At 40.0% G+C, this 14,753-nt stretch overlaps 1 protein-coding gene across 1 annotated transcript; it reads left to right on the top strand.

Annotated features, from left to right (window-relative positions):
- Positions 1-1,247: 1,247 nt before the first annotated feature.
- On the top strand, positions 1,248-10,116 carry CAV2 (caveolin 2). Its single transcript, XM_014892465.2, has 3 exons — positions 1,248-1,457; positions 1,578-1,765; positions 8,572-10,116. Exons 1-3 carry the CDS (start codon positions 1,305-1,307, stop codon positions 8,720-8,722), a joined length of 492 nt encoding a protein of 163 aa, XP_014747951.1. The 5' UTR covers positions 1,248-1,304; the 3' UTR covers positions 8,723-10,116.
- Positions 10,117-14,753: the final 4,637 nt, after the last annotated feature.

The following is a 14,753-nucleotide window of genomic DNA, read 5'->3' as shown; positions in this document are numbered from 1 at the left end:
TCACTCATGAAGCAAAGAGTAATGGAGGGAGGCAGCAGGGGTGAGAGGAAGCAGGGTAGAAATGTAGCTCATAAATATGTCTTGAGTCATCATACTGTTTCTTTGCTTGCCTTTGAACCTATTGTAAACTCGTATTTGCAGGCTTTTTAGACCTAGTACAAAACATTTACATGAGATCAGTATCACTAAGCTCACTAGTATGGGAGAAAAAAACCCCATCAATACGAGTTGCACATAGATGCAAAGCTTTTCTGCAGAAGTTTCCGGCAAGAACAATGCAGTATGAACCAGAACATTGTAACAGGTGATTTCCTACCCAAATTTTGCATAGTTGTTTTTATATCTTAAAGTGATATAAGCGATTATATCAGTTTCTTGTGAGCTTTTTAAAGCTTAAAGCTCTCCTTACCTTAATGTAGCAGTGAAAATTAAAGGAAGCTAAAATTAGCAACTTCCTCTTTAATTTAACAGGCCTAAATGATTGATTAGTAATATCACTTCTTTGAGACTTATGGGTGGCTGTGGTTATTGAATGCAGCAAGAATGAATTCTGGCAGCTCATGAGATCAATCTGCATATCAATGTTATCAGGTACTTTTAGCAGTCATTATAATAATTTAGAGATTTTATACAGATCACTCTAGAATTAAAACATGTTCTCAAATAAAACAGAGGAAATAACTAGTATGGACTAAAGCTAAAACACAAAGAAGGCATGAAAATACTTGTAATGGCACATGCAGTATTTTGTTGCAGCAAAAATTAGGCAGTTTAAGCAGCAGAAGTCAAGTAAATCCCGCTGGAGTGTTGACGGGCCAGTGGGGCCGGACACGGGAACCTCGGTGGGCAGTGGCGACTCGCCTCTCCTCCCCCCTTCTTTCCCGGCTTCCCCTACAGCTGCGAAGGGGCCACAGACACGGCCCAACATTGCCCAGAGCACAGTCCCTCCGTTTTCTGTTTCTGCTGCCTGTTGTTGCGATGCCACAAACGCTGACAGAGGCCGGTGGGGCGGGGGCTGCGGTGGCAGCCGGGCACCGCAGATGAACGGGGAACCGGGCGCGGCCGGGCCAGCTCCCCGGGAGGGCTGAGAGCCCCTCGGGAGGGCTGAGCGCCCCCCGGGCGGCTGCCAAGGCGAGGCACAGCCCACCCCGAGCCCGGCCCGGGCTGCCCGGGGCTCGGCAGGCTCCCGGCGCGGCCCGCGGGGCGTGTCCCGGGCAGCCCCGCTCCGCCCCGGCCCGGCCCGGCGGGGCAGCGGCGGCGGACGGGGCAGGGCCGGGCCGGAGCCGCGCAGCGGCGGCAGCGCCATGGGGCTGGAGACGGAGAAAGTGGACACCCGCATCTTCATGGACGACGACGACAACTTCCCGCGGAGCGGCGGCCCCGCGCTGTCGGAGGCGGAGAAATGCGCGGAGGACGAGCTGGACCGCGACCCCCACGGGCTGAACTCCCACCTGCAGGTGCGGGCCGGGCCGGGCCAGGGGCGGGCGGGGCCGGGGCTCGGGTGCTCGGCGAGGGGGGTCCCCGGCGGGCTCCCCGCGCCCCAGCTCCCCGTGACGGTACAGCCTCTCTTGTTCTAGCTGGGCTTCGAGGATGTGATCGCGGAGCCCGAGCTCACCCACTCCTTCGACAAGGTCTGGATCTGCAGCCACGCTCTGTTTGAGCTCAGCAAGTACGTGATCTACAAGGTCCTGACTCTGGTCCTCGCCATACCGCTGGCCCTGGTTGTGGGGATCGTCTTCGCGACACTCAGCTGCCTCCACATCTGGTAAGCGAGTGCCGTGTCCGTCGGTGCCTGGGCTCTGCCCACAGCTCCGCACATCTCTCCTCTAGCATTCCTCACTGCCCAAACACCGATCGGCGACTTGACACTAGTAGTCAGATCAGCTAAGATGAGCTGCTTCATTTCTAAAGGGACAGAAAAGGAAATTGTGTTTTCTCTGTTACTGAGTTCCCTGCCTTGGTTTTACCAGCGGTCTGTCGTGACTGTATAAGCTCCTTGGGGCAGAGAGCCTGTATTCCCACTTAGACGGCACCTAAAGCAATGCATTCCAACCTTGGCTGGCTTCTGGAGTGATAGTAGTGACTGAATTTGTTTTTTAAACTGAAGTGCAGAATTTGTTCGAACATGTATTTTAAATTAATTATCCAGGTAGAAGTATTACTAACACCTGAAGTTATTACTAACTTCTTAGTGCCGTTACCGCTTTCATTTTTTTTTTCTCACAGATTGAAGAAAGCTTCTGAGGGCCCAGCTGGCTCTATGTTACTGCCATAAAATGTAGTGCCAGTGCCTTGCATCTGGTACATACCTATCTGTAGATGCAATGCTCCAAAGCCCTTCCACCTAAGCAAAACACCCTGCTGAGCTCAGGAAAGCTGCTTCTGGCCATGGCTCAAGTTCACAGGCAAATACACTGGCTGTCCAAGTCACACCAAACCTGTGTACTTTAAGCATCATATACTCACCAAATATCAGGAATAGTACTTTGAGACCAAAAAGGGAGATGATGGAAGAAAAGGAAGAAAGGCAGGGAGAATAATGAGGTTGAGGAAAGAACTGACAACCCAAAAGGCTGTAGAGGAAGGGATGAATGCAGATTATTGACATTATTTCTGCAAACCAGGATTTTCTGTATAGATGAGTTTTGGGCAAAGTCTAATTTGACTTGGGTTACACTGGAATCCTTTAACTTTTATCAAGGAAATGAGAATACAGAAACTGGAAATTAAGTCAAAACCCTAGGAATACATTGATTATCTGAACCTGTGGTGGCAATCTCATGGATGCAGATTTCAGTTTTTGAAAGTGCAATGGAAGCTTGTGTTGGTGACATTGTCAAGCCCCTTTGAAAACTGATTAACTTGAATTTTGGAGCACAATGTTGGCATAATATCCAAAGCAGTTGCAGTGTACTTTAGAGATTCCCACTTGCTACATCTCTTGTTCCCAAATTGTTACAAACAAACAGTGCATAAGCATAGTGTTGCCCAGATTTTTAGATCTGTCAGCTGTCACTGTGCCATAGTGTGCAGTGTGACTGCAAAAGGGTATGGTGAGTATATGTAGATTTCCAGTAGTGAAATATCTGTGGAAAAATTCATCAATGCCAAATTTTTTAAAACTGCAGTACTTTTTTTGTGCTTCAGAAGGATCTTGTATCTGGATTTCAGAGACTGGATACAGAGTTTCACTGGTCAAGGACTCAGAGGACAGTTACTATTTATGAACATACTCCCTAGTGACTATCTCAGGAACTGTGGGTTCCCAGTACATGTGAAATAGGACTGTCTGAATGTAGAACTTCATTTGAAAAGTTTCTCTCGACTTTCTGTGAACACACTTGCTTCCCCAGCAAACCATTTTCTTTGCCCGGGTTCGTTGTCAACATAGAATTGATCTTTCGTTTTGATCTTCCTTGCACCTAGGATGGATGTGAAAGAATCATGTAACTCAGTAGTGTTATCTGCATCCCCTTGGACTCCATCCAGCGCTACCATCCAAAGGCAATACTGTCTCATATTCCCATTGACTCAAGCTGGATTTGTTCCAACACAAAGGTGGAACACACTAAGCTGGCATCTCTACATCTCTTCGTGTTCCAGATGTCATGCGAGTGAGGAGTTCAGCATTTCTGCATTTGCAAAAGCAGTGCACATTTGGAGGCCCTAAACATGGGTACTAGTTCCCTTGTAGGCCCATTAGGTCTGGGAAAAAAAATAAGTAACTCCTTGTTTTGTACGTGAAAGAAAGGGAATTCCATTATAACTGTCTTCAGCTGTATATGTCATGGGAAGACCCGGGTGCAAACCCTCCCAGAATTCTGCCACTCAGAGTCTCTCTGCTTCACTTTTATCATCCAAAACAGTGAGGTGATGATGTTGATATTTCATTGGAGAGCCTTTTCTGGGGCTAAATTTAAAAGTCTTTCAACAGCTTCTGGAGGTGCTCAAGCAGAAAGCTCTGTTGATGTCACACATGTTGTTGCAGTTTTGTTAGCATGTTAAAAATCCACGTAAGTCTAGCTCAGCATTTCTCATGCTAAAGGGCACCTTGTGACTTTCCCCCATTACACCTGATCATAAATGTTGTCTTTCACCTGCAAAAAGAAAGCTAAGTAAGAAATATATAGTAATATACCTGATTTTCATTTTTAACCATAAAGGTGGAGCATGTTGTATTCCCAAACTGGCTGGTTGAGCCAGAATCTGGTTTCACACTACCTAGTAAAAGATACTGATGAGCTGAAACTGGGCCAGCTGGCAGGCTGGTGATCTACATACAAGCCAGTTCAAGGAAGTCAACTTCACATTTTTCCTTCACTGATGACTGTCATTCTCATCACAGAATATACAAGCCACTCTGAGTTGTAACATCTTTCTGTGAAATTAACAAGCTTTTAAATATGTCCTCAGATTGTAGCTCTTAAAGTTATTGATTTTTGAACATGAACAGAGCTGTTCCAGTTTTTCAGGTGGCTCATGCACAATCGTTATATTTCTTGTAGATCAGTGACTGATTCTTGTTCCAAGCCACATGTTTGCCACCTCTTGGAAATTAACACTTGAATTTCATATAAGCTTTTTTGTAGTCTTACCAAAATAGCGTTCTGGTATATTGCATATTTACACTTAGAATCAATGATCCTAAAGCAGTTCTCCACTTAAGCTTCCATTCACAGTGCTAAGTTAGAACCAGGGATTTACATGAAAAGCAGATATGGACATGCATTATTTCTCACCTTTTTGTATTCCACAACTTCATTTACATAACTGCTGCTATCATACTCAACCTAAAACCATGTCCCTACTGACTGCTTGAAATTGAAATAAATTACACTACAGCTAGGAAGACCTACCTTATAATCTGGTGGTGCTGCCTTGATGCCTCTTCTTTGATGTCCAGTACATATCCCTCCCTTGGTTTAGGAAAAAGGAGTACATGGATGTTGTCTTGCGTCTTTTGTAGTAGTTTTATCTTTTCCAGTCTACCCAGGTCCTGGAATACATACTATTTGATTTTAATGCACTTCAAATACTGTGTATGAGTCATGAAAGGCTTTGGTGGTTATTCTTTGCCTCACTTGTCCCAATGCTTAATGGCATGCAACAAGAAGCTGTACAACTGCTTGGTAATTTTTAGCCATCTTTTCACAATGCTTGCTTGTATTGTAGAGCTATACAAGACTTTTAATTCGCAGTCATGATGTAGTACATGGAATTAGGCAATTTGAGCACAGAAACCTAGAGCATTTGAAAAATAGTATTAAGACATGTCTGAGATTCCATTTTGAAAAGCATGACAGGAGAAGGTGTGATTATTCACATTCTTCACTTTGAAGCCAGAGTCTGAATTAATGGTGCATGACTGCTCCAGCATTGTTGCCCAAGTCTGTGAAAAGTTGATTCTCATTATCAGTGGGAATGAAACTGTGCTCTGCCGTTTCCAAGAGGTGCTTGGTTCTTGACAGTGTTCATTCAGAGCTTATCAAGAAGAAAAAGTAATGTGAGCAAAAGTGAGAAATGTTGAGTGGTATAATTTTGTAGATGTCATGCCTTGAACAGAATAAAAAGAAAATGGGATAGGAAGGAAAAAAATGGGGTAATTTGCACTTTTCAGTTCCCAAAAGACAGGATTCATCCCACTTGGTCAAAGGAAGGGTGTTTTATAATATATATACATAGCAAGATTCAACGAGAGGTCATATAGGTAGCTATCTTCAGCTTCGATGACAAATTCAACAGACCTTTTGTTTTCTTCCCACTGCTGTACTACATGGTAACACTAGTAGCACCAATGTGGCATTGGTGTTGATATCCTTGGGATATGCTACTCTAATTTTACTGTTAGACATTACTCAAGCAGGTAGTTACCATGTCTGTGAACAAAAGTGCAGACCGGGATAAATCTGCAGCAAAGGATGGCTACGTTATATTTGTCAGGTCACAAAAACAAATACATGGCTTCTAATGGCATTTGATTATTCATTTTTAAGTGTGACTGGTCACTCCATGGAAAGCTCATTGCACCCTTTGGTAACCTGGAAATATCACACTGTCAGATAAGATATCCTGTGCAGAACAGGATGCAGGCTTGTACACATGTAAATACACATGTATATACACACACTCACATAATTTAAAGCTTAGAAGATGCCTTTTATGACTCTCCTTGGTGTAAAGGATTTTCTTCTGAGAGGGAAGATGTTTCAATAATTGTCCTATAAGTAGACAGACTTTTATTTTAAAATTGAAAGTTATTTTCATTAATTAGCTTTGGTTGCTCTCATGTCTCATGTATCCTCCTATGGATTTAGCCTACATTTGGTTTTGCATGCATTTACCATAAATAAAAAAATTAAATAACAAGTGCTAAAAGATTATAAAACATTACAAAAACATTTTAATGTTTATTTTGCTTAAGATTATCAAAACAGGTTGGGTTCCAGTACTGTGTGAATGACCTCTACAGCAATTTCACATACTATGATCACTGCTTCTCCAGCCTTCTGCATCTTTCTGTGAATCTTCTGCATACTGTGGTATTTGTATTTTGTGTGATCCTGTCAATAGAGGATCAAAAGAAATGCTGTCTTTTCTGCTTCTCTCCAGTTCAGTTAGATTAAAAAAAAAAAAATCAGGCCAAATTAATATAGATGGTAGCAAAGGAGCGATTACACAGTCTTTATAAACTATCTGAAATGGAAAAGAGGTCAGCACAAACAGAATAGACATTTCTGGTGCTTTCCCTGTGTTGCTTGGAAATATAGCTAATTTTTTTCTTTTTCCTCTGCATTATTGATGTTTATCAGCTGTATTCTAATAGGTTAAGGCCTAATTTTTTACTCTATAAATCATCTATTCTGTATGCAGTGATATTATAGGTGGTTATAAACATGTCGTTTACAGGGTTCAGTTTAAAACTAGAGGCACATTATTCCAGTAATGCTCACAGTCCTATATGGGGTGTTTCAGCAGAGACAAAAGAGAAGGTTTTAGAAAAACTATTATTGTTTAAATCCATCTGGGCTAGCTTTGAGTAGAGCATTGATGTACTAGTATATGGCTTGCACTGTATGACAAAAGCTGTTAGATAAACACTGAAAGTAATTAATTTTGATTCTGTATATTTCTAACCTTCAACTTTTTTTAAAAGGTAGTAGGCTTTTTCTACTTTGTTAATCTGAGAAGTATACATTGTAAATACATAGCACCTTTTTTTTTTCAGACTTATGATGAAATATTAAATTATGTATTTTCTGTCATTCCAGTCTAAGCCAGTGAAAGTTCTGCAGTGGAATTATGCAAATGCAAGATTCAGAACTTAAATTTTGAATGCAATAGTAAAGTAGAACAGAGTTTATTATCTTTGTCAAAAGAATCTATAGCTTCTTTTACCTAATTTAGGAAGTCAACATGTTCAGTATGGCAGAGAGATTTTATTAAAACTTATGCTAGTAGAACTTCAGTGTTATTTATGTATACATTTCGTTTGTCTGCACCCAAGTAAGAACAGCTCAGTGAAATGATCAGAGGTTTAGGCCAGTAAATGATTAAAGAAGGAGAGTAACTTAAAATAGTGGGGTCAGTTATCATGTATCCACTGGCCCTCCTCAGCTGCCCACATGTGCACTTCTGGCTCTCCTCCACTGTTAGCATGCTTGGCTCAAGCCATCAGTAATGACATTGCTTTGGAATTGGTACACATGGAGAGCAATCCCCAATGCTCAGGAGATGAAAGTACAATACTTTCTGGTATGCACCCTGAGTGAATAAAAAGATCTTTTCCCCTGATGAGGAGTTCTGACCATACTCTTATGTTAATTTCTCACCCACAAATCAGGAACTTTACAGGATCAGCCCTTTTTTCTGAAATTGGCATGTATCTGTATTGTAATAATCTGATGTAACTGGACATTGTCTTCCTGTTCCTGTTTCACTGTAGCATCTTGTAACAGGGATGGGTAGGAATGAGACACCAATGGTGTGATGTGCATGAGCGCCTGTCCACTTGTGTGTGCCTGCAAGACAGACAGATAAAAGAAACACAGATAAAAGAAGACGCAGCACAGCAAGAACAGATTGTAAAGGGTGCTGTTTCCAATAAATCAAACTGGGGAATATGGTGTTTCTGTCAACCCCTAAAGACCCACATTCAGATATGATGACAGCATAAGGGAGTCCTTAGAATATGACTGCTCTTTGGCCACGGTGGGTGACAGCAGGGCTATGGCAGATCATGTACACCAGCCCTGCCAGAAGCAGGGAGAGACAGCAAAAGTTCATCATTCTAAATGGCACGTAAAGAAATTTCCAGTTAGAGACACAATGAAAAGAAAGGAAGTGTTTACACTCTCATTTTGCATGCAAATGATTCTGGCCAGAGGACCACAGGCATATGCAGGTGTGAGGCCTTAAGCAAACAAAATTGATGGAGAATGACTACAAGACAGTAGAGTCAACTTGCTTAAATATTTATATTATAAAATTATAAAATTTAAAATTTTTCATTATCCTGATTTCCCCATGCTGTAGCAACACCAATCTTCAAATCTTTCATTTTCTCTTTTACAGGGTTGTGGTGCCTTTTGTGAAAACCTGTCTCATGGTCCTGCCTTCAGTGCAAACTGTATGGAAGAGCCTGACAGATGTTTTCGTTGTACCATTCTTTCAGAGCCTAGGGCGGTGCTTTGCCATGGTTAATATACGCCTGGACCAAGAGTAAACATCAGAGATGTGACACTGCTGTAGTGTAGCTGGTGTTCTACTTCTTTGCTAACCTAACATAGAAGCACTTACCATTCATTCCAAACTGTTAAATTACAATGGCTGGTTTAAGTGGGAACATGCTGTTTTTATGAAAACTCATTTATTATCAGGGAGATCCATTTAAGAATTAGTAGGCAGTTTTCAAAGCTCACTATATTAACAACAGAGTGATCCTGGAGTATATTGGCAACACTTTATTTTAATGGCAGGTTGATTGATTGGTTACAGGAGAATTCTCATGGAGGATTAAAAGCCATCACAGTGATAATGATTGGTATTATTACTATAGATAAATTAATGAATAGGCTGTGATACCTTAGACAAAACTGATCTCTAGGGTTTCACATTGACTTTACTGCAGTTCCACCAGGGATCATGTTTGGCCTCACTATGCAGAATGATAAACCCAGTCCTCTGTTATCAGCAGTTAAAGTGAACGTGACTCATTGCAGAAACATACAAGGAAAGGAATTGTTGTGCAATTCTCCTATATTGGGGGGTGGGGGGCGGGGAAGCTCCCTAGAAGTTTATCCCTTAAAATAAGGTGTTAGCTAATGATCTATAAAGTTAGCTAATCTGTATATTTTATTTAATGAGAGGTTAACTTTGCTGTATATTTTGTACCTTTGTAAATGACAGTTGATCAGGTTTTTATGAAACATAGTTTCTCTAGTATTTGAATTCTAACCAACTTATTAAGCAGCAAGAGTGAGACTGCAAAAATTACTTTAGATAACTAAAATTTTCTTTTCTAAATTAAGTAGATTTTGAGTGTTGCTGTGCAATTCTAATATATTAATTATATATGATTGTGTGTAAAAGCAAAGATTGTAGGTGTTTTCATACACGATTATGCAAAAGACTTGGAAATATCTGTTTATGAGAAATGATTTTTATTAAAAATTGGGTGTAATAAATGCTACCCTGCCTATTTCTGTATATTATTGGTGTAAACATTGTGATATTTAAAGTGATAGACACTATGCTAGCACTTTAACTAGGTGGCAAGCTCTTATAGAAGGAGAGTGTATTCAGTATCCTTGTCTAATTCTCCTCACCTATTGACTTGACTCTCTCTGTTGCTTATTTACTATTTCAAAGCCTAACCCCTGAAAAAAGATCATTCTTTCTTCTGCACCTGTTATGAATTTTTAAACCAGAATAACAGAATGCGTGCAGAGGTACATTAAAATTACATCAACCTTCTGGTGGGCTTATGCTGCTGTTTTATTTAAATACAGATGGTAAGTTGCAATTGTAAAATGTTTGTATTATTTAGAATGTTATTTTCTAAAGTGATGTTTCAAATTTCTTATCAAACGAGAGGTATCTAATAAAATAATAACGTCAGCTGTTTCCCATTTTCAACTTAATTTCCTTTCAGATTTGTCAGCTTTTTAACAAACTCTTAAAATGCCAAACAGCATAGAATATTATGCAGTTCTTCCAAAATATGTGAGGGGTAAAGAAATGGATGAGTATCAATATAGTTCCACTGTTATCAACTGCATTTAACATACTTATCGTAGATAACTACATATCTCTGTGTGCAATTAAGTCCTTACAGAATGATTGCTTTCTCTGAACTAGGTCTCCCTGCAGAATTTTGGCAACATTCAAAATAAAAATAATAAAATTTTTTTTAAAATGCTTAATTATTTTTACAGGCACATGCTTTTTTTACAGATGAGCTGCAAATTTTCCTTTTCTTGTCTGTTGGCCTATTAAAGCTACCTGACACTATATATTCTTTGTATATTGAGAACATCTTTGTATATTAAAAGTATTTTTAGCATTTGTGCCATTTAGAGAGGGATTCATATGGCTTTACAAGACTGGATCTTAATGATTAGTGCCAATGGAAATTTCTCTTGTTCTTTTTTATTCTGCAAGAAGTTAGCTTGTTTTTCAGATATGTTCTTCAAAATACCTTTCTTGTATTAAAAATGAAAATAACTCTTTTGAAAATGAAAATTGGCCAGGCTAGGCTTGAACTCTTTTGAGAGTTATTTTCTTTTACAGCGTCCAAGGACTTTTACAAAGATATTTTCCACTGAAAAATATCCCCTTGATGAATTCAATTAAAAGAGAAAAAGAAGATAAATCAGTCAGTACTAATCCTTGAGTCTAAAAGGAGCCCTATAAAAGCTTTGAAGGAACCCAAGTCTGGATTTTAAGTTTTGAGAATGAGGCCATTCCCCAGGGAAAAATGTATAATTTTATGGTTTGCATTCTTGGATATATGCATTTTTAAATAGCTTAGAAGTCAGCTAGCTCTAACTTCCACAGACAAATATTTAGAATGGTTTCGTTTGTTCTTATTTTGATTTAGGCTTGTCATTGATTAGTTCTTGCCATTTCTCTAGTTGCTACAAGACTCAAGCAAGCTTGTAATTAAAGCTCTTAGTTTCTTAGATATTTATAGCAATATCTTTCTCTGGAACAGGTGTGCCTTTACTCTAAGGAAATACAAAGTGCACTCTTAAACTTTGGGTAAAATATTAGATGCTTGGCAAATACTCTTACTTTGTCCATAAAAATAGTGGAAGTAGAAATATTTATGGCTTCTCCAATACTCAGGTGTGAATCTGCCCAGGGAACTCTGGCTGGCAAGTAGTCTCACGATTTTATGGTTCTGACATATATCCTGAATACCTCACAGCACTGTTGGACAACAGGGACTGAATGAGAACTGGTACTGAACTGTACTCTTCAATGCAGGAGCAGGTCTGTCTCCAATTTGTTTGAAATTTGGACAAACTGTCCCAGATAATCTCTTAAAAACAACTTACAAATGAGGACTTAGGCAAGGGAGTCCAGAAACTGAGTCTCATTGTCTGCAACAAGAGTAGAAAAAAATTGCACCCAATTCAGACTACTTTAATGCATCTTCGTGTCTGTGGAATGGGGAAAATGTTATTGCTCATAACAAGAGTAGAATTTCCATCATCATAGTAGAGTTATTACAAATAATAAGTGTGAGGTGTTCCAATTCCAGTCTGTCTCTTGTTACTGCAGACCTTAGGTCTACAACCATGAGCTGGACACTCAGTTCTGACTTGCAAAATATTTCAGCATCTTGTTTTTCATGAAGATCACAACTAACATACAGAACTCACTCTGGATTTTTGTTTATGGACTTCTTAGTTTTAATTCACAGAGAAGTTTAACCTGCCTCCTTGTGAGAGCTGTTTCCTCTCCTAAAATGCTCCTAATCTGATTCTGGAACTTTTATATTTGTATCTTATCTTTCACCACCCTAGTAAATTGGAATATACCATATAAATTGAAATAAATTCTTAACAGAAACTTTGATGTATTAGTAAATGAAGAGCCCACCTATCCAAAAAGTTCACTTAGACATTCACTGACTAAAAAGTTCAGAACATCCCTGCAGCTCTGGGACCTCAGACCACACACTTGTATTAAGTGGAAGCCAAAGAATGGTAAGTCCTTTATTTTTACAGGGTGTGATCATTCCCCCACCTGCAGAGATAAAACTATTGCTGTTATTAACTCTTTTAAAAAAAACATGGAAAAATACATCTGTTTGGGTTTTTTTTTAATAAAAATGCAAATGGAACAAGGTCAAACACCAGACACTTTAGCAGTGTTGTCTGTTGTCTGTGCTCATAAAAATTAGAGTTGAAGGCCTCCAGAGATACTGAACCAGCAGTTAAGCATTAAAATTGGAGGTTCTTTCTTCATGCAGGGATGTACAAATTAGGCTAATTAATAAAGGCTAATTGTAGCTTAGTGACACTAATCATCCTAAGCTTATTGCAACAAAAGGAAAATGTTTTCTGAGAGGCAATTCAGAGGAGCTAAGATAGGTTCCTTCTTTGAATCACCCTCCAGAGAAAAGAGTCTGTACTGATTAATGCAAAATATTGGGCTGGGCTTGGCTTGCCTTCTTTGCTCTGCTAAATAAAACGTTGTATTTGCTGTAGAAAATGGGAAGGTTGATGGAAGCAATTAGAGTTTCATAAAAGTAGCGAGGCAGGTTCTTCTCTACACCCTTGTCTCACAACATGATGCCGGGGTGAGTGTCACCTGTGTTAGATGTTCAATTGTCGTACAGCTTCCCCTTCCAATTGCAAGTGGGAGAAAGAAGGACCCCTTCACATAGGACTGAATCAGATCCTACTTAAGACACTCAGATGGGATAAAATATAGAGATTCACTTTTATTTCAAATCCTGAAAAAAGCTTGTCTATTTTTCCAACTGCCTCAGCTCAATAAGAGCTGCCTTTTCACCCCATGTACCTGATCTTGCTTTTTTATTTTACACTATTAGAGCTATCACAGTGATACAACTATCAGCTAGGGTTTATCAGGAAATGCTTAGGTAGAGAAGCAGAGTGAGAAAAAGCCTTAAGGCTACAAAAGCCTTAAGGAGTGGGTATTTAAGTCCCATTAATGAGAGTAGTTCTCATAGTCTGACATTTTCGATAAAACACAAGAACATTTAATAATGCGGTCAAACCGTAAGAATGGTACAGAACAGTGTTTACATAGACCACTGTTCATGGTCCAGCTCAGTAGTTTTCAAGGTATTTTATACCACAAAGTGTTGAGAAAAGAGGGTCTTGGTTTGCACAAGGTCTTGCAGAATTAAAGCTTTCAATCTATTTGCCACTCCAGTCAAGGCAGTTACAAGCTATGTTGATAAAGACCTACAGGGGCTAGCTCTAATAGAAGATGTATGCACCTACTACAGTACTGAGATAAGAAAAAGGCATGCATTTTGATCCAAAACTGTAATCCCTGCCTAGCTGCCACCCAACCAGGAACATGTCTCAACTCAGAAGGCACCTCCCTTTCCCATAACCCCTCACAATACCTACAGTTTTACTTTTGTCATGCCCAGAACTGTCCTTATTTGAGCAACTTGGCATCTTACATCTAAGCCCAGTCAGAACCCCAGAAGAAGGGGGGCCTTAGACTCCTTAAAATATACTTAACTGCGCATCAGCAGAATAAGGTACTTCCCAAAATACACTTTCCCAGGAGTGAGTCCAAATGCAGTGGCACACCTCAGGCAAAAACTGATTTCAGGTTTCTCAGGTGTTGGTTTGAGTCTTCCAGCCCTTAGGCTATTGTGAAATGTTTTATGGCAGCATCACTTTCACATAAAATGAAATCACTCCTGTATAGAGGTTGCGAGAAGGAAGGAATGTGAGACGAGCTACCCATCTCTCCTGGTATAACTAATCCTTGGATTCAAGGCACAAACAGGCCAAATACCAAATGTGTACATGAACCTGCAGCCCTGTATACTGGGGGTGAGGGGAACCCATCTCTATAAAAAAGTTCTGATCCAGTGACTTACATTTTAAAATACAGAAACTCTCCAGAGAGTGGAGACAGGATGACCACCGTGAATCCTGCAGGACTACAAGTCTTTAAATAATGGAATGAGGAAAACATTGGCCAGCATGTTAAACCTATCCTAATGCTTGTTATCATGCAACAGGGTGAGAACAGTAGCATGACTGCTAAAAGTTCAAGACCAACAGTTCTAGCAGCTAAGGCTTTCATCCAGAAAAATATACAAAACTGCACATAAAATGATGTGGTTAAGCAGTTGAACAGAAGATACACAAAAGAGCAATGATCTTTCACTCCAAAGTCTCAGGTTTTTAAGTGCTCTGCATAAGGCAGGCTGCTCGTGGACAGCCTCTGTTACCTGACAGCTTTGTTGCTGTTGAAACTATACAGAAAGAAAACAGTTTCCCAGGGCTGATTTTGATCTTGCTGACACTGGAATATATCAGGAGTATTGCTAATACCATAACTGGAATAACTAAACAAGCTTAAAACATAAAGGGGGCGAGGGGTGGAGGAAGGAGTGTTTGATACCAGACAAAGACACTCAGTGAGCAGTCATCCACATTCAGTTCAGTTTCATGACTCACTTTCTAACAGTTTATGAGGGATTTTGGCCAATCCTTTTTTATTTTCCCCCCTCCCCCACACTGGTTTCT

Source organism: Sturnus vulgaris, chromosome 5 (genome assembly GCF_052056855.1).
Source record: "Sturnus vulgaris isolate bStuVul1 chromosome 5, bStuVul1.hap1, whole genome shotgun sequence".
NCBI classification, from domain to species: domain Eukaryota; kingdom Metazoa; phylum Chordata; class Aves; order Passeriformes; family Sturnidae; genus Sturnus; species Sturnus vulgaris.
This window is presented reverse-complemented; position numbering and strand designations above follow the sequence as displayed.

Coding starts and splice junctions, on each gene's coding strand:
- CAV2 (XM_014892465.2), top strand. CDS start 1,305: ATGGGGCTGGAGACGGAGAAAGTGGACACCCGCATCTTCATGGACGAC. Junction 1,458..1,577: donor GGCTGAACTCCCACCTGCAG/GTGCGGGCCGGG, acceptor CTCTTGTTCTAG/CTGGGCTTCGAGGATGTGAT. Junction 1,766..8,571: donor CTCAGCTGCCTCCACATCTG/GTAAGCGAGTGC, acceptor TCTCTTTTACAG/GGTTGTGGTGCCTTTTGTGA.